The sequence below is a fragment of the Hyperolius riggenbachi genome, chromosome 3, assembly GCF_040937935.1.
Source record: "Hyperolius riggenbachi isolate aHypRig1 chromosome 3, aHypRig1.pri, whole genome shotgun sequence".
Classification (NCBI taxonomy): Eukaryota; Metazoa; Chordata; class Amphibia; order Anura; family Hyperoliidae; genus Hyperolius; species Hyperolius riggenbachi.
The window spans coordinates 1,292,053-1,312,015 of record NC_090648.1 but is presented as its reverse complement, the minus strand read 5'-3'; the positions used below and the strand labels follow the sequence as shown (position 1 = coordinate 1,312,015).

The window sequence follows — 19,963 nt, the reverse complement described above, 5'->3', positions numbered from 1 at the left end:
CAGTACCTTTACTGTTGAGTGAACCCAGATCACTGCATCTAACTACCTGTTGTGTTGAGTGTGAACCCACCTGGCCACCTCACTGCATCTAACTACCTGTTGTGTTGAGTGAGAACCCACCTCACTGCATCTTAAGTACCTTTACTGTTGAGTGAACCCAGCTCACTGCATCTAACTACCTGTTGTGTTGAGTGTGAACCCACCTGGCCACCTCACTGCATCTAACTACCTGTTGTGTTGAGTGAGAACCCACCTCACTGCATCTTAAGTACCTTTACTGATGAGTGAACCCAGCTCACTGCATCTAACTACCCAGTACCTGTTGTGTTTACTTAACCCACCTCATCACTGCATATACCTAGCCTTGTGTTGAGTGAACCCAGCTCACTGCATCTAATTACCTGTTGTGTTGAGTGTGAACCCACCTGGCCACCTCACTGCATCTAACTACCTGTTGTGTTGAGTGAGAACCCACCTCATTGCATCTTAAGTACCTTTACTGTTGAGTGAACCCAGCTCACTGCATCTAACTACCCAGTACCTGTTGTGTTTACTTAACCCACCTCATCACTGCATATACCTAGCCTTGTGTTGAGTGAACCCAGCTCACTGCATCTAATTACCTGTTGTGTTGAGTGTGAACCCACCTGGCCACCTCACTGCATCTAACTACCTGTTGTGTTGAGTGAGAACCCACCTCACTGCATCTTAAGTACCTTTACTGTTGAGTGAACCCAGCTCACTGCATCTAACTACCTGTTGTGTTAAGTGTGAACCCACCTGGCCACCTCACTGCATCTAACTACCTGTTGTGTTGAGTGAGAACCCACCTCACTGCATCTTAAGTACCTTTACTGTTGAGTGAACCCAGCTCACTGCATCTAACTACCCAGTACCTGTTGTGTTTACTTAACCCACCTCATCACTGCATATACCTAGCCTTGTGTTGAGTGAACCCAGCTCACTGCATCTAATTACCTGTTGTGTTGAGTGTGAACCCACCTGGCCACTTCACTGCATCTAACTACCTGTTGTGTTGAGTGAGAACCCACCTCACTGCATATAGCTAGCATACCCCCGAGATGGACAAAATGGACAAACCAGGTAGAGGAAGAGGTAGAGGCAGACCCAGAGGAAGGCCACCAGGCACCGGCAGGTCTGTGGCTGTGCGAGGTGGTGTTGCTGTGATTTCGTGCGGACATGCCCCAAAATACAGTGCTCAGAAGAAGGCACGTGCCATCACTTCCCAAAATCGTGAGGAGGTGCTTGAGTATTTAACACAGAACACCTCATCTCCCGCAGCCACCAGCGCTACAACAAGCACCACATCCGCTGCATTTGACACTTCGCAGGAGTTATTTGGTGGTGGTGGTGAAATCACTGATTCCCAGCCACTACTGCAACAACAACAAGAAGGTGCAGGTACACCACCTCATACGTCTGAGTTAGGTGGCGATAGTATGGACGTAACGTGTGTGGATGGGGATGATGGTGGACCACCTGAAGTTGGTGCACTTGAGGAGGTGTCTGAGGAAAGCGCAGCTGGCCAGGAGGATTATGATGACGATTATACGGATAGCACATATGTTCCCGGTAGAGGAGATGACCAGGGGGACAGTTCAGAGGAGGAGTCAGAGAGGAGTAGGAGGAGACGACTCCATGATAGAAGCAGAGGGAGCTCGTCCTCAGAAACAGCTGGGGGCAGTGTCCGGTGCCATGTATCGCCAGCTATGGCCAGGGAGCACACATGCCCTTCAACGTCAGCTGCTGCTGATGCCACCGTAGCGCCATCACCCCAGGGGGGCTCAGCGGTTTGGAAATTTTTTCACGTGTGTGTCTCAGATCGGAGCAAAGCCATCTGTTGTCTCTGCCAGCAAAAATTGAGCCGTGGAAAGGCCAACTGTCACGTAGGGACAAGTGCTTTACGAAGGCACCTGGAGAGAAGGCACAAACAGCTATGGCAAGAACACCTGAGGAAAAGCAGCACCCCTCAAAAGACAAGCAGCGGAGAACAACCGTGGCAGCTGTCACAGGGGGCTTCTGCTGCTCCACGTTCCCATGGTATTGTTTGTGGCTGGGGGGAGGAAGAATGGATACACTTTTAAACAATTTAAAAATACAACCATCTAAACTTTCAACCAATTTAAAAATACAACCATCTAAACTTTCAACCAATTTAAAAATACAACCATCTAAACTTTCAAACAATTTAAAAATACAACCATCTAAACTTTCAAACAATTTAAAAATACAACCATCTAAACTTTCAAACAATTTAAAAATACAACCATCTGTCATTTTCAAACAATTTAAAAAAAGGGCAAAAAAACTTGCCCTCCGTAAAACATTCTTCTTGGCAAATGCTTTCGACTTGGTTTGTCTTCCGCTGGCTCAAGGGTCCATCTGACCACAGATGCCTGGTCTGCAAAGCACGGTCAGGGCAGCTACAGCATGGGTCTCAGCAGGCTCCCACTTCGGGCCGGAATCCAACCTTCATGATAGCGGTATTGCCTACCCAGTTTCCCGTTCCCACATACCTCACATCATTCTTGAATAATTCACGCGGACTACCTGGCATTGGATAAAATTTTCGGCCAAAGCAGCCCATTTATTTAACCAAAACATAGTTAAATATATATACTTTAATACAAAAATAACTCTCAACATCAAAACATATATTAACTCTGAGCACTGAGGTAAGGGGTCCGGAGGCACCACCTGAAAAAACATGAGACCCAAAAGTGGCGATGCAGCCTTGCTCCGGCCCCCGCCGCGTTCTCCGGCTCAGGGACAACTGCACGCCCCCTTAAACGACATTTCCGCTGAACCGTCTCTTCTCGTAGGATTATCCCGCGACAATCCTCCACTGAATAGCACCGACCTCCGGAACCCCTTTTCCCTCCACCACAAGCGGGTGTGAAACCTCATACCCGCGAGGCCCCCAACCTCAGGGCTCGCTGGATCCCGTCCTCTATGCCTAAGGCCCATAAATCGGTCCCTATGTCCGTAAGATGCACACCATCCCTTTTTAAGAACAAATGGGTCTCCTCCTCTAACTCAAAATGCCTAATTGCCAAACCCCCATTCTTGATAAAATATTTTGCCACTTCTTTATTCAACTTCACTCTAGCCCTATTAATTTTTATAACCGATCTGGCCAACCTCCATGAAGCCCTGGCCACCACATCAGACCAGACTAAGATCACGTCTGGAAACAACGATTTGATCCGCATAAAATCAAACTTAACATCTTTTACAATCGCCCGTGTGGATCTGGAAGCTAAGTCATTCCCCCCAACATGGAGTACTAATATATCCGGGGCCCTGTCCAATTTCGAATACCTATGCAATTCCGGCATGACCCTGGACCACACCATGCCTGGGAAACCGAGCCAACGAATACAGGGAAGCCGAGCTGCCGACCTTCAGGCCTTACATCGGCTCTCTTTGCTCCCCTGTGGACATAGGAGTGCCCGAAGATCCACACCAAGATCCGTGAACCTGCAACATACAAACAAAAATCTAACAGCATGGGCTCCCATAGTACCTAAAATTTTAACAAACTAAATGTGGTCTAACATATGATTTATAACGGGAGGATTCCCAGCGGCCTATTTTCCGTATAATGTCTTCACTAAGTCCCCACCTGGAAGCCTCGGTGGCGGCACCTATTCTAAATGAGTGGGAGGCAAACTCGTCTACCGGGAGCCCGAGACGACCCAAGCATTTTCTAAAAATGGAGATGAATTGAAATCTGGATAAGGAGGTACCGTCTCTGTGAGCTAAAAATTGCGGAGCCTCCAAAGGCCTTGCGGCCCCAAAGGCTTCCACAGCTCTGCAAGGGCAAAGCTGACCGTTCGTCCGAAAAAGGGAGATGGACCTACCTTTCCCTGCTCGATCCGTTTTTGAGTGCCGCAGACGAATAACGACTGAATCGTTACGGACACTAACGTCCGTGGTGAGGATGCCTCCCACTTTTGACCTACTACTACTAACCAGCTCACCAATTCTGAATGCCCCAAAGAAGGCTAAAATGAACCCTGTCCTGAACAAACTTACCTCGTACTCCGACGAACAGACCCCTTCCAACACCCGCACCAACTTCTCTAACAGCTCAAAAGACACCGGTCGCCTTGAGTCCCTAAACACCACCCCTGCCCTAAAACCCTTCACCGCCTGCCGGACTCTAAAGTCCTTTGTAGCATCCTGCAAACCTCTAATCTTAAACCAAAAAGCTAACGCAGAAAGCTTTTTGGACATAGTTGATGCCGAAACACCTTCCGAAAAACATTTTCCCACGAAATACAGCAGCAAACAAAGCCTGTCGTCATGCGATCGACAGCCGCCCACTTGGGTCATCAAAGCGTCCCACGTGCCCCATACACACGTGTACGCTGCCCATGACGATGCCGACAGGGATTGCTTGATCAAATCAGAGACTGTCCGAAAGGAATTTTCCACACTGACGATGGGCAGTCCGCCCCACTCTCGTCCGCCGAAGGAGCAGCCGCCCGGAACCTGGCCCACTGGAATCGAGAGAGGGCGTCAGCGATAACATTGTCAACCCCAGGCAAATGCACAGCAATAATATGCGTATTTAAACGCAAACAATCCAACACTAACTGCCTCATCAAACTAATTACTGGTGGGGATGATGCCGAAAAATTATTAATTGCCATCACCACCCCCATGTTGTCACAGTTGATCCTGATGGTTCTGTTGGCCAATGTCTGTCCCCATAACCGAAACGCCACCACGACCGGAAATAATTCTAACAGAACCAAGTTTGATGTAAAACCTGCAACCACCCAGGACTCGTCCCAGGCGGAAGCACACCAGCATCCTGCCGGAAATGCCCCAAACCCGATCGAACCCGACGCATCCGTGAACAGTTGCAGGTCATTGTTACTCACCGTCTGTTGAATCCTCAAAGGTTTCCTGTTAAATTCCTCTAAAAATCTGGCCCACACCTGAAGGTCACCCTTTAATTCTGCCGACAAACGAATGCGGTGGTGCGGCGACGACTTTCCCGCTGTTGCCAGTGACAATCTCCTGCAAAATATACGCCCCATGGGCATAATTCTGCAGGCAAAATTCAATTTCCCGAGCAACGATTGTAACTCACGTAACGTAATTTTTTTGGCTTTCAACGCAGCTTTAATCACGGCCGCCAGGTCCTCAACCTTGTCTTGAGGCAACCGGCATTCCATGGCCACCGTATTAATGGTGATGCCAAGAAATTTCAAAGACGTCACTGGGCCCTCCGTTTTGTCCTCCGTCAGAGGTACACCGAACCGCTCGCACACGTGTCTCATGGTGGCGAGGGCATAAGCACAATCCCTTGAATCTGCTGCACCCATGAACAAAAAATCATCCAAATAATGAATGACTGATTGCACACTTGACACCTCCCTCACCACCCATTCCAGGAAACCACTGAACTTCTCAAAATATGAACAAGAAATTGCACATCCCATTGGCAGACATCGGTCTACAAAGTATTCACCCTTCCAATAACATCCAAGTAAATGAAAGCTATTGGGATGCACTGGAAGCAGCCGAAAGGCAGCCTCAATGTCTGTTTTAGCCAGCCATGCGCCTCCCCCCAAACGCTTCACCCATCTCAAAGCCACATCAAATGAAGTATATACCACGGATGTATCCTGCGCAGAGAGGCCATCGTTAACCGATGATCCCCTCAGATAGGACAAGTGATGAATGAGCCTGAAGGAACCTGGTTCCTTCTTTGGTACAATGCCCAGCGGAGACACTATCAGGTTTTCCAGTGGACGATATGAGAAAGGGCCCGCGATACGGCCCGCTGCCAATTCCTTGTTCAGTTTTTGAGACACAACTCCAGGAAACTCGTGGGCCGACTTCAAATTCCTAACCGGACCCTCTGATGACAAAGCGCAACTGCTGGGAATAACAAAACCACTCTGAAAACCTGTCCTTAAAAATTCTGCCACCTCACCCTGCGGATACCTACCGAGGAACTGCTCCATCTCTTCCACTCTCACTGGCGTCGTCCCTCTTGTTTGCAGGCTCAGCTGTCTTACCCTTTTTTTGCCTATAGCACCTGGAAGCTGGATGCGTGCTGCCGCAGGCTGAACATTCGTGCTTGAACCGGCACGATTGTCCGAAACGACAAGACCCGTCGTTAAATTGCCAGCACACTCCTTTTCCCTTGCTGGCCAGCTGTCCTGCTGAACTGGAACCGCTGGCCTGCCCGTGAAAGGGCTGTGTCACTCTAGTCGGGATCATGAGTCGCATCCACAATTCGATGTCCTTATGATCCCACCGTAGATCCGGGCGAACCGCCATACTTTGGCGAAACTGCTCGTCATATCTGAGCCAAGCGTTTCCGTCGTATGAACGATACGCATCCCCAATCGCGTCCATGTACCCGAATAACGCCGAGAAGCACTCTGGCTGCCGCTCCCCGATTACGCTTGCCAATATACTGAACGCCTGAAACCAATTCTGAAATGTTCTCGGAATCAGCCTGTACCGCCGTTCCTCCTCCCTCTTTTTTTCGTCCAGGTTAACCTTGTCTAAGTTAAATTTTTCCAAAGGCAACAGGGAAAATATCTCGATATATTCCCCTTTCCAAATACGTTCTTTGACTTCCTGTTTTAAGTGTAACCCCAACTTACCCATAAAACAAACGTACAGCTCTCTGTGTGAAGCGTCCGAAAGGCGAACCAACTCCCTTCCCCCGGACGCTCCCTCAGTTTGATTACCAGATGTCTGTACCCCCACCCCCGGTTGCCCCGACGACCCCGCCTCAGCGGGTGCAACTGGCTCTGAGATAACAACGGTACCAGACGGAGCCGCACCCAGGGAGGCAGATGCAATCGGGGGGGCCGGGGGTGAATTCGCCACCTGGGGAGGAGCAGACCAAGCTCCCACCGGTGGTACTGCCAAACTCGACATGGCCCTCAAACCTGCCCACAGAAAATCCAACGCTGAGGGGACCTGGGATGGTATCCCTGCCCCCCCACCCTGCCCTCCCCCAACAGACCCAAACAACAAATTGCTAAAAGGATTGGCATTATTGGCCTCACCTGGCTGCGCCGGACGGGCGTCCTGGTCAGCCGTCGATCCGGATCCGCTGCCGCCATCTGTCTCTTCACCTTGCGAGGAATCGCCCTCTGACTGCTGCTGAGCCTGGGTGCTGGGCTGACCACCCTGGTCCTGGCGGCGCTGTTCCTGGCTGCTCCCACCTCTCTGGCTGCTGGTCTGGGTAGAAGCTCCTGCACTCCCCTTCTTGGTCCTCTGTCCAGACCTGGACTGCCTCTGCTGCTGCGTGCGGGCCGCCGCCGTGCCCTGGGAAGAAGCGGCGCCCGTTGCAGTACTGACCACCTGCTTGGCTTGCTTGGCCCTCCGCGAGGAGCGGCCATGCGCCGCTTTCGTTCTGCCATCCGCCGCCGGCGGCGCTGGGGAAGGAGACACCTGTCGCGCACCTCCAGTAGATCCTTTTTTTCCTTGCGAGCTCCTCCCGGCAGACCCCCCTGCGCTAGCATTTGCACGCTTGGCCGGGGGCGCCGGAGGGTCCGCCTGTGGACTCGCGTTGCTGCGCTGGGACCTTGGCCTCGCATCAGGGCTGAGCCGCTCCGGCGGCCTGGATTTACGCTTCGCCTGCACGGCCTCTGCCCGCTTTCCTTCTGGCTGCGCAGACGTGCTGGGGGCCATGGCGGCAAGCTGCACTTGCACCCACGTAGGTCCCCTAGCCACTGCTTCCTCCCGGATCCTGGAAACTAAATCCTCGAGTCCATCCATTCTTCGCACTCGAGGAGCAGCCAGCCAGCTCGATTCCTATCCTGCCGTCTGCTAAAAACTCCGCCTACCCCCGTCTATCTCCTACCCACGCTCAGCCCCTTCCTGCTCCTAAGCCCGGGAAGCTTCGCTCCTCCCTGCTCTATCCACTAACCACCCCTTTTTCTCCTGCCACCTGGACGGCACCCTATCATGCTGGGCCCTCCACATTCCACCCTGCTCCAGCTCCGGGCCCTTTTCTTTCCCCGCGGTGACAATGGCAGACTTGCCCTCCATAACGGATTCCCGTTAAAGGATTTAAGGTACATTCATTTCAAATACACAGCAGGGCCTCGAAAGTCCGCCTCCTGTATTGTTATTTTTGGTCACTACCTCAGGGCGGGCGGGCGTGCCTGCCCGCTGCCCTCCTTGGATGTGTAGTGGTAGCCGTTGCTCAGGCTCCACACTGGATTCCATCCCTCATTCCCCGGCCATTACCCGGGGTCACAAATGACAGACTTGCCCGCCTCCATATGATTCTCGTGAAAGGAATGTGGTGTCATCTTTGCCCGCCATAACTGGTTCTCGTTAAAGGATTTAAAGTACATTCATTTCAAATACACAGCAGGGCCTCGAAAGTCCTCCTCCTGTATTGTTATTTTTGGTCACTACCTCGGGGCGGGTGTGCATGCCTGCCCGCTGCCCTCCTTGGATGTGTAGTGGTAGCCGTTGCTCAGGCTCCACACCGGATTCAAACCTCTCATTCCCCGGCCATTACCTGGGGTCACAATGGCAGACTTGCCCGCCTCCACAGGATTCTCATTGTAGCGGTACTGAACAAGTACACAGCAAGTAGAAAATGTAAATTAAAAACAAAACGTAAGCTTTTTAACAATGCCATGGAAAGTTGAGAAGGAAGTCACACATTACCTGACATCACTGAGTGAGGAAGAGCAATCACGCCATGTTGCGCAGTAGTCCAGCATGGCCGTCACTACACAAACAGCTGTTTGCGGTGCGTTACACAATGAGTTTGGTGTGTCAGTGTGAAGCAGAACTCTAATTACACTCCCTGTTTGATGTATACACATGCAAGATGTTTGAAAGCACTTTAGGCCTGCAATTTAGCATTCAATGTGATTTCTGCCCTTAAAATGCTGCTTTGCGTCACATCCAGATTTTTCCCCGGGACTTTTGGCATGTATCCCACTCCGCCATGCCCCCCTCCAGGTGTTAGACCCCTTGAAACATCTTTTCCATCACTTTTTTGGCCAGCATAATTTTTTCTATTTTTCAAAGTTCGCCTCCCCATTGAAGTCTATTGCGGTTCGCGAATTTTTCCGCGAACCGAACCTTCTGCGGAAAAATCGGAGGTTCGCGACATCTCTAGTCGTGGCCATCGGGGTTGTGATTCTATCATCATTACTTGTACCTCTGAATACTAATAGGGTGAGTCTCTCCTTTGAGCCTAGACGAGCTGCCTCCACTGTGACAGCTGCATTATATGTGTCTTGTGCGAACCACCAACGGACAGAGACCAATATCGCTGCACAGTAGTATAAAGATTGGGAAGAGATAGCCCGCCGTGATCGCTCAGTAATTGGAGTCCAGACAGTGCTATCTTAGAAGGTTGATGCCATATGAGTAGATACACAAGAGTGGAGAATTCGGAAACACTTTTTTGGGATTGCTGTAGGTGATTTGGCGGAAGATATACAAGAACTTGGGAAGACAAATCGTTATGAAAAGATGAATGCGACCAATCAATGAGAGGAAGGGTCTTCCAGACTATAGTTTTCCATTTAAAGGAGAACTGTAGTGAGAGGTATATGGAGGCTGCCATATTTATTTCCTTTTAAGCAATACCAGTTGCCTGGCAGCCCTGCTGATCCTCTGCCTCTAATACTATTAGCCTTAGCCCCTGAACAAGCATGCAGCAGATCAGGTGTCTCTGACATTTTTTGTCAGATCTGACAAGACTAGCTGCATGCTTGTTTCTGGTGGGATTCTGCAGGCAGATAGCTGAGCAGGGCTGCCAGGTAACTGGTATTGCCTAAAAGGAAATCAATTTGGCAGCCTTCATTTACCTCTCACTACAGTTCTCCTTTAAAGTTATGCAGTATGGGGAGCACATTTACTGTATAAAAGTCACAGACCTGTGCAGTTATATTTACCCCAAGATACTTGAATTCTTTAACCCATTTAAGGGGGAGGTAGGAAGTACTTATTGGAAAATCGTCTATCTGCATCATTACTGATTTCTCCTGATTGATTTGCGGGCCTGAATATATACCAAAGGTATGTATTAACTCTAAAGCTGCCACTAAGGAGGAGTCTGGGTCTGCGTATAGCGACATTCGCTTGTATGCCGCGTATCCTTGTAGAGGAGCGTATCAGTATAGCCATTGGCTCTATAGCCAGAGCAAATAAATAGGGCGACGGGGGACAACCCTGACGGGTACCTCAGGAATTAGAAATGACGTCTCCCGTTGTAATATGTGGAGAGCAATAGAGGGCTTTAATTAGTGATATAAATTTGGGACCAAAACCATAATGTTGTAATAAATGCCCAAGAAATGGCCATTCCATGGAGTTGAAGGCTTTTTCTGTATCAAGAGGAGCCACTACCTGACGACCAGAGATTGGCCTCAATTCTGGTAGCGTTTAGTAGATAATTACCTCATGGAATTTGATTTACCTCATGTGGAAAATAAACTCTTGAATTCTGGTAGTTTACCGTATATACTCGGATATAAGTCGACCTCGTGTATAAGTCGACTCCATTATTTAACCCTCTTAAGCTGGAATTTTTTAAAGACTCAAGTATAAGTCTACCCAGCAAAGTGAATGGCTGCACTTGGGGACCAGGAGGGGTTAATGGCTGCACTGCATACAGTATTGTAGCCATCAACCCCTCCTGGCACCCAAGTGCAGCCACTGCATCCCTTATCATTTAGGTTTACCATGTCCCCAAGTATCTGTTTCCCCTTTTCAAGCAGACCTGAACTCAGAACATCCTCTCTGCAGTGTTTCTACTTCCTGATTCATGGAAGCAGACGTAGTGTTAACCTACTGTGCTTTCAAATGTGCTTATTTGCCATTTCTGCCATGGCAGTCAGGTGGCACAGGGGAAAGATCAATTTGTGAATAGACACAAATGAGTGGTAATTAAACAGGCTAAACTCTCTAAATACATTCAGAGTGCATTTATCTATGTTTTTCTTCAGTCTTGTGAAAGAGTTCATGTCCATTTTCAGTGCAGCCTATCCCCCTGCCCCCCCACCTCCCTCATTGTGGCCAGTATTGTGAATTAAACATCCCCCTGCATTGTGGCCAGTGTTCTGTAAATATCTCACACCACCCCCATTGTGGCCAGTGCTGTTAAATTACCCCCTCCTCCATTGTGGCCAGCGTTGAATTAACTTTTCCCCTTTATTTGGGGCAGTAGCGCAAAACATCACCCACATCACCCGCAGCAGAGCCACCCCCTTCCCAGCAAACAAAAGCAGCCAGCGTACCTTCCCTTGTTTATTTATATGCACAGTGAGCTGCTGTAATAAGACATCCGGAAGCCTCCATTCATGAATTTCGCACCGGGCGCAGTGTTCCGTCACTCGCGCTCTCTCTCTCTCTCTCACGCTGGTATGCCTGTGTCAGCGTTGCTCCAGCTCCCGAAGTCACGTGAGTCAGAGGTACGCTAACACAGGCAGACCAGCGTGAGAGAGAGAGAGAGCGCGAGTGACGGAACACTGCGCCCGTTGCGAAATTCATGAATGGAGGCTTCCGGATGTCTTATTACAGCAGCTCACTGTGCATATAAATAAACAAGGGAAGGTACTCTCACGCTGGCCACTGAAGCTCGCTAGGGGGAGGGGGCGCCGGTGCTGCGGGTGACTCTACCACTTTGCCCACAATGGAGGGGGGGATACCTAATAGTAAACACAACGCTGGCCACAATGGAGGGGGAGGGGGATCATTACACAACACGTTGCTGCTGCTTGAAGGATAGAGAGTGGCGGCCCCCCTTCCCCCAATCCCGGCTATAAGTTGAGAAATTTAGGACGGACCCGAGTATAAGGCGACCCCCCCACTTTTACACATTGAGTCAGTCCTACATTTCTCGACTTGTAGTGGAGTATATACGGTAAGTAAAGTTTTTCCTCATGTAATTTCATGAGGTAATTCATGTGGTAATTTTCTACTAAAATGTGTGGTATTTAGTAGTGAAATACCTCACACTTGAATTCTGAAGAGAAATAAGGGCGTGTTTACATGTCTGTTACCTCACATAATTAGACCTACCTCTACCACATGATAAGTGCAGTGCTGTGACAGAATTGTGATATCTGTCACATAACATGGAGCCTTTCCAGCTTGTTCTGTGTTCAGGGCCCCCATATTTTGCTGAAATAGGTAAAAGTGATCTGACCAACGAATCCCCCCCAGCTTCCATTTTGTTTTAACCTCCTGGGCGATAATCCCGAGCTGAGCTCGGGGTATGTCACGCAGGAGGATTTCTCAGGCCCTGGTGGGCCGATTTGCATAATTTTTTGTTTGTTACATGCAGCTAGCACTTTGCTAGCTGCGTGTAACTTCCGATCCGCCGCTGCCCGCTGTGCCGCGCAGCCCCCCCCCCCCCCCCAAGACCCCTTGCGCAGCCTGACCAATCAGTGCCAGGCAGCGCTGAGGGGTGGATCGGGACTCCCTCTGATGTCACGACATCCATGACGTAATCGCGAGCGTCGCCATGGTGATGGAGAAGCCTAGCAGGAGATCCCGTTCTGAATGCAATCTCCTGCTTGCGCTGATCGCCGGAGGCGATCGGAGGGGGTGGGGGGATGCCGCTGCACAGCGGCTATCATGTAGCTAGCGCTAGGCTAGCTACATGATTTATAAAAAATAACAATAAAAAAAAAAGTGCTGCGCCCCCTCCTGGGCGATGTAATTGTATCGCCCAGAGGGTTAAAAAAACCCTGTACAATCCTTCATCTGCCCCCCCCCCCCCTCAACATTGCCATTCCCCAAGTAAAGTAAAAATGCTCCAACCCACAGCCTCTATTTTTTAAAAAATGAAGTAAAACTGCATCAAACACCGATTACCCCCCTCTACACACACACACTGTACACACACACACACACACACACACACACACACTACACACACACACAGACACACACACACACACACACACACACACACACACACACACACACACACACACTTTATAAAAAATAAGTCACGTGTGTCTAAAACTGCCCACTTCTACCCAGCATGCACCTTGTCATTAGGAAGTCAGCGGCAAACTACCGCACTCAGCAAATTATACCGACAGCTTTCTGCACCTTACCGCACACTTACCGACTGCTATCGCAATCACCTCGCACTCGGGATATTTTTCATGAATTCACTGCAAAAACCCTCATTTACCGCTAGTGGTAACTTCCTGCCCGTCTCTGAACTACCGCACTCACTTTTATGAATCGAGGCCTATATGTGTGATAAAACTCGGATGGAAGTCCATCCGGACCTGGGGCCTTAACGGGTTTAAGGCTAGATATTGCCATTTGTATTTCTTCAATAGTAATATCTTTTTCTAGGAGATGGCTATCATCCTGTGTTAAGGGGGGGGGGGGGGGGGGGGTGTATCTATAGTACCTAGATATTCTAACAGCTCATAGATGGTGTAGTGTGCTCTCGAGGAGTATAATTTTTGATAGTATTGTACAAAGGTATTATTAATGTCTTCAGAATCTGTTAATATGATATCATGATTAGAAATGGCCCGAACGGTTCCAGGCGAACTTTGGGTGGTTCGCGATCGCATGCGAACGCAAACTTTCCCGGAAGTTCGGTTCGCCCCCATAGTGCTCCATTAGGGTCAACTTTGACCCTCTACATCACAGTCAGCAGGCACATTGTAGCCAATCAGGTTACACTTAGCCCTGGAGCCCCCACCTTATATAAGGCAGGCAGCGCAGGCCATTATAGTCACTCGTGTCCCTGCAGTATATAGTGAAGGGAAAGCTGCTGGCAGACTCTCATAGGGAAAGATTAGTTAGGCTCTTGTAAGCTTGTTAGCTTGCTCCTGGCTGATTCTTATTCCTAAAATAGCACCCCACAAACAGCTCTTTTGAGAGCTAATCTTGTGCTTTTTTTTCACCTCCTCCCTTCCTCCTCCTTTCTTCCATGGATCTTGTCTTCCAGGGATTTGTAGGATGTCAAAAGCCAGCTCACATACATTGGCCAGGAATAGAACCCAGGTCAGCTGCTTGGAAGGCAGCTATGCTCACCACTATACCACCAACGCTACATGCTGAAGCTTCTTGGAGCAGACTTACTTCCTGCCTCCAAAAGACACACATACATCCCCATAAAATCATTCAACAGCAACTGCATGCACAGTCTCTGTGGCACAATCGGTTAGTGCATTCAGCTGTTAACCAAAAGGTTGGTGGTTCAAGCCCACCCAGGGTCAGCCTTGCCTTTTGTGTTCAACAGTTGTCCAAAGAGAACGCCAGATAGCCATGTAGAATCATCTCTTTCTCTCTCTGGGCTTGAACCACCAACCTTTCGGTTAACAGCCGAACACGCTAACCGATTGCACCACAGAGACTGCACACAGTTGTTGCTAAACGATTTTATGTGGATGCATGTGTGTCTTGTGGAGGGAGGAAAAAAGTCTGCTCCAAGAAGTTTAACGTCACTTTAAACAAAAACTGTATATATCAAATGTCTACATATATTTCTATGATCCTTTCATGATGACAAAGGCCAGAAAGAAGTAGGCAAATGAGTGCCCATTTTTCCGTACGGCTAAGCGGTCTCACTCACTTTTACCTACAATGAAGCATCAGCTGTACAGCAGCAGAGTGGTGCAACAGAAGCGTGCTGAGCCCATAACTCAGAGGTTGATGGATCGAAACCATCCTCGGCTAGGTGGATGCGCCTGTCCTCTCCCCGCCCCCCCCCCAGAGTGCAGTGTGTGAGCCAGTCCTGAGCTCCAAAGCTCAGTGCGACCCATGCTTCATTCCTTTCCTTTTCAAATGTGTTGCACCCAAGCTATGCTCAGCAGCAGAACGCAATGGACGTTGAGGTAAGTGTCTGTTTTTAATTATTGGGAGGTGGGTGTGGATGGCTCTCCCTGGCGCTGGCCACGCTTGGGGGGGTTGCCTGCACCACCTAGCCTCCCCCTCCGGGGTGCCGCTGTGGTTCCCAGGCAGTGAGAGCGCCTGGGACCCCGCGGTCCCCCCGGTTGTATGGGGGCATTGGGAAGCCTCCCCGTGGCGCTCCTGGATAGTGCTAATGTAGCATGAACTAATTCCCGCAGGGTGACCGCTTTGCAGTATTGGTTTTTGACCCTGCATAAGTTGGCATGCGAAAGCGAATGCATATTTGCATGAGCATTGCCTCATGAATAGCCAATTAGGCCAAATTTGCTTAGCCAGATATGTCAGGTGTTCACTTGGTGTTTAATGCACACATTCAATTCTCTGTGTAGTACTTTGGTTTTTACACCTTGCTTTACCAGATGGGCCAATCGGTGGCCATAGCCCCGTAAGAGAGAGGGTCATTAGGGCCTTGCTGTAACATACAGGATCTTCTCAAAAAATTAGCATATTGTGATAAAGTTCATTATTTTCTGTAATGTACTGATAAACATTAGACTTTCATATATTTTAGATTCAAATACACACAACTGAAGTAGTTTAAGCCTTTAATTGTTTTAATATTGATGATTTTGGCATACAGCTCATGAAAACCCCAAATTCCTATGTCAAAAAATTAGCATATTTCATCCGACCAATAAAAGAAAAGTGTTTTTAAAACAAAAAAAAGTCAACCTTCAAATAATTATGTGATGAGGATAAGGACCAGAGGCGCCAAAAAGGGTAAAAACACAACGAAGGTTAAAAACTGGGGGGAGACATACTCACCGCCCATCATAAAGACCAAGAACCAATATAAAACTCAATGTTCAGTCAGAAAAACAACAATTTATTGGTACTCCCTCTGGTCCTTATCCTCATCACAAAGTAATCCACCTATGGTGGCAAGGATTCTTCCTAACTTCTTTCTACAGAGAGCGACATCTTATACCTGAGTGGGGTCAGGTTCTAATTCTCCCCACCGGCACATGGAGTGGTTGCCTAGGGGCAACCCATGTTTGTGAGTATAACTCATTCTATTAAATTTGTTGTTACTATCCTGAAATACCGCACCATTTGGGCTCTCTGTCTTTTGTTTTTTTGTTTCTGAAGTGCATTCAAATAATGATGTTCAGTTATGCACTCAATACTTCGTCGGGAATCCTTTTGCAGAAATGACTGCTTCAATGCGGCGTGGCATGGAGGCAATCAGCCTGTGGCACTGCTCAGGTGTTATGGAGGCCCAGGATGCTTCGATAGCGGCGTGGCATGGAGGCAATCAGCCTGTGGCACTGCTCAGGTGTTATGGAGGCCCAGGATGCTTCAATGCGGCGTGGCATGGAGGCAATCAGCCTGTGGGACTGCTCAGGTGTTATGGAGGCCCAGGATGGTTCGATAGCGGCCTTAAGCTCATCCAGAGTGTTGGGTCTTGTGTCTCTCAACTTTCTCTTCACAATATCCCACAGATTCTCTATGGGGTTCAGGTCAGGAGAGTTGGCAGGCCAATTGAGCACAGTAATACCAAGGTCAGTAAACCATTTACCAGTGGTTTTGGCACTGTGAGCAGGTGCCAGGTTGTGCTGAAAAATGAAATCTTCATCTCCATAAAGCTTTTCAGCAGATGGAAGCATGAACCCACTTTTGAACCAGAAACAGAGGCAGAAGCGAGTGACCTGGGCTACAGAGAAGCAGCACTGGACTGTTGCTCAGTGGTCCAAAGTACTTTTTTCGGATGAAAGCAACTTTTGCATGTCATTCAGAAATCAAGGTGCCAGAGTCTGGAGGAAGACTGGGGAGAGGGAAATGCCAAAATGCCTGAAGTCCAGTGTCAAGTACCCACAGTCAGTGATGGTCTGGGGTGCCATGTCAGCTGCTGGTGTTGGTCCACTGTGTTTTATCAAGGGCAGGGTCAATGCTGCTAGCTGCCAGGAGATTTTGAAGCACTTGATATGTTCACACGCCCACCAGTCTTAATCTTAATTGATTTTAAAAAGGAATAGTATGTCTCCCAGTCGGTGGTTTTACCTATCAGCACTGCGTAATATGTTGGCACTTTATAAATACAATAAATAAATAAATATGTAGTGTTAGCAAAAACTTGCCCTATAAAGTCCGGGACCTATCCCCCATAGCGACCCAGTCTGCACCATTAATTACCCAATATAAGTAGGAGAGGACTTCCTTTTCTATAACTGAACAAGGCCATAGAAGCTTTATGCAGAAAAGATGTTTCTATGGCTGACTTCCAGAATTATTGCATATGCATTGTAGGGGTCATCGGGGCTGGGTATTAGATGGGAGGTACATTTCCCCGGTATTTGGACTGTGGTCCCTTTAAAACCTTGTGTGGTCCTAGGAAAGGAGTCCGGATTTTGGTGGCAGCAAGCAGTTGCTGCTTGTGTTTTTTCTTTTCAGGGCCGGACTCCTGGGATGGGAGGGAAGGAAGGGCGGGCCTTCCCATCCCACCTAGGTACACACCTGGTTGTCAGTGGAGCTGAGAGCCTCACTAATATGGTGCTGATTAGATGCTAATTTATGCATAAGAAGCAGCCTCACAGGCAGTCTAGAGAGAGGTGTTGGAGGAGTAGCATGTCTGCTACGGAATCTCCTGACAAGGAGTATTGGAGATCACTTGATGGAAGCCAAACCATACGCTGGCCGGTTGTTAGTATGGCATTGGCCTGATGGAAAAATGAACCTTGTTTGAACATGCTGGACTTTATACTACAAAGCTGAAGTAAGCTGACTGTTTATTTTCCACTTGTTACTGCTGAACTGAAGCTGTTTTTCTTCTACTGCACAATAAACGGACTTTATTTGATACATCTGTGTACTGCGTGCTGCTGCCACCCCTCTAAACTTCACAGCATCTAATAATTATATTGGATTATTACACATTGGTATACGTATACATATGATGTGAGGCTTTCATCCTTTGTGCTAAGCCAAGGGGGTCTGTAAGTTATATTTAACAAGTATGAACAGAAATATATTTCACAAACAGGGGCGTAGCAATAGGGGGTGCAGAGGTAGCGACCGCATCGGGGCCCTTGGGCCAGAGGGGCCCCGAAGTATCCACCATCTATCACAGTATTAGCTCTCTGTTGGTCCTGTGCTGGTAATAATCACTTCTATAGATACTTTGAATAGTAGTAATCATTAACAAACTGTTCCCCATCCCCTTCTTGCAACTCTGACACTGTGGTTGTCCTTAGCAGGTTTTGGTGCGCCGTATCAATTGTTATGTATAGAGTGTTTGGGGGGGCCCCATGTAAAACTTGCACCGGGGCCCACAGCTCCTTAGCTACGCCACTGTTCACAAACATTCTATGTATTAGTAGATCAGCATAGCAAATGTTGTGTTGCTGCCGAGTTGAGGGTCTCATTTATGACCTAATCATATCCCCTAGAGAAGAATATACTGGGGGTAATTCTGCTAGGCTTTCAGTGCAATCTTTCCCCAACAAACATGTCATGTCTTCTAGCTCTCTTCGTCTGTCCAAGAATGAATGATTGAGAGAGTGTCATGCTGCCTATATGTGGAGCAATGCTGCCATCTAGTGGATAAAATCGAGCATAACCAGGCATTGTTATTCAAGGCCTCGGTGACATAGAATGTATCCATATAATACATATATCTAAACGCCTCAATCCAAACCATGGACTCCTAGATGCAAGGTTGATCCTGAGATCTTTAGTACTTACTTATACAATATGTCAGGGTAAGATATGAGGAGGGGGGGCAGAGGCGGGACAAGGTCCTTCAGCACCCAAGGCTGAGACAGCAAATTGCACTATTTTAGGACTGGCCATAGTGCTAGTTTTCACAGTGTAGCTACTCATTAGCATCGGGGGGTTCCTCACAGTAGGATAATCGATAACTTAGAGCCGATAACAGCAACATGACAATTCTCTCTTCTAATGATGTGATTGTAGTAAAGTGAAGATGATCTGATTTGGTGACTTTGGTTTTCATGTTGCCTTTTCACTCACGAGATTTCCTCTCCCCGCAGGCCAGCTGCACGTGGTAGAGATCGCCATGACCTGGTCAGATTCCCGCAAGTACTGCCGAAGTTATTTCACTGATCTTGCCGCCATATTGTCACTGAAGGACCAAATCAACATGGCTGACCTTCTGTCCTCCCGCATCGTGTCCAGCGGTGGCTTCTGGTTTGGACTGAGGCGCAACCGATTCTGGGGTAACTGGTACTGGAGCGGAGGACAGCAGTGGGGGACCTTCAGCAACTGGGGTGACAAACAGCCGGACAACCCCATTTCCAAACCATGTACCCTTATATCTGGAAACCCCCTGCAGAACTTTACCTGGAGCACAGACTGCTGTGTGGTGCAGCGGCCATTTGTCTGCTCTGGTCCATCAGGTGGCTTGCTGTAAAGATGTCTGGGGACTTCTGCTCGTAGAATTACTAGAAGGATGTTCTGTAAAATGTCTGCTCTGGTCCACCAGGTGGCTTGCTGTAAAGATGTCTGGGGACTTCTGCTCATAGAATTACTAGAAGGATGCTGTTCTGTAAAATGTCTGCTTTGGTCCACCAGGTGGCTTGCTGTAAAGATGTCTGGGGACTTCTGCTCATAGAATTACTAGAAGGATGCTGTTCTGTAAAATGTCTGCTTTGGTCCACCAGGTGGCTTGCTGTAAAGATGTCTGGGGTCTTCTGCTTGTAGAATTACTAGAAGGATGCTGTTCTGTAAAATGTCTGCTCTGGTTCATCAGGTGGCTTGCTGTGGAGATGTCTGGGGTCTTCTGCTCGTAGAATTACTAGAAGGATGTTCTGTAAAATGTCTGCTCTGGTCCACCAGGTGGCTTGCTGTAAAGATGTCTGGGGACTTCTGCTCATAGAATTACTAGAAGGATGCTGTTCTGTAAAATGTCTGCTTTGGTCCACCAGGTGGCTTGCTGTAAAGATGTCTGGGGTCTTCTGCTCGTAGAATTACTAGAAGGATGCTGTTCTGTAATATGTCTGCTCTGGTCCACCAGGTGGCTTGCTGTGGAGATGTCTGGGGACTTCTGCTCATAGAATGACTAGAAGGATTTTCTGTA

The 19,963-nt window shown here is 48.6% G+C and overlaps 1 protein-coding gene across 1 annotated transcript in view; it reads left to right on the top strand.

The window, feature by feature from the left end:
• CLEC20A (C-type lectin domain containing 20A) overlaps window positions 1-19,371 on the top strand; it is a 79,833-nt gene extending 60,462 nt beyond the window's left edge. Inside the window, exon 3 of the mRNA XM_068271937.1 lies at window positions 18,918-19,371. Coding sequence (XP_068128038.1) covers window positions 18,918-19,297 — 380 coding nt within the window. The 3' untranslated portion in view covers window positions 19,298-19,371. The remainder of the gene's footprint in view (window positions 1-18,917) is intronic.
• The last annotated feature ends 592 nt before the right edge of the window (window positions 19,372-19,963 follow it).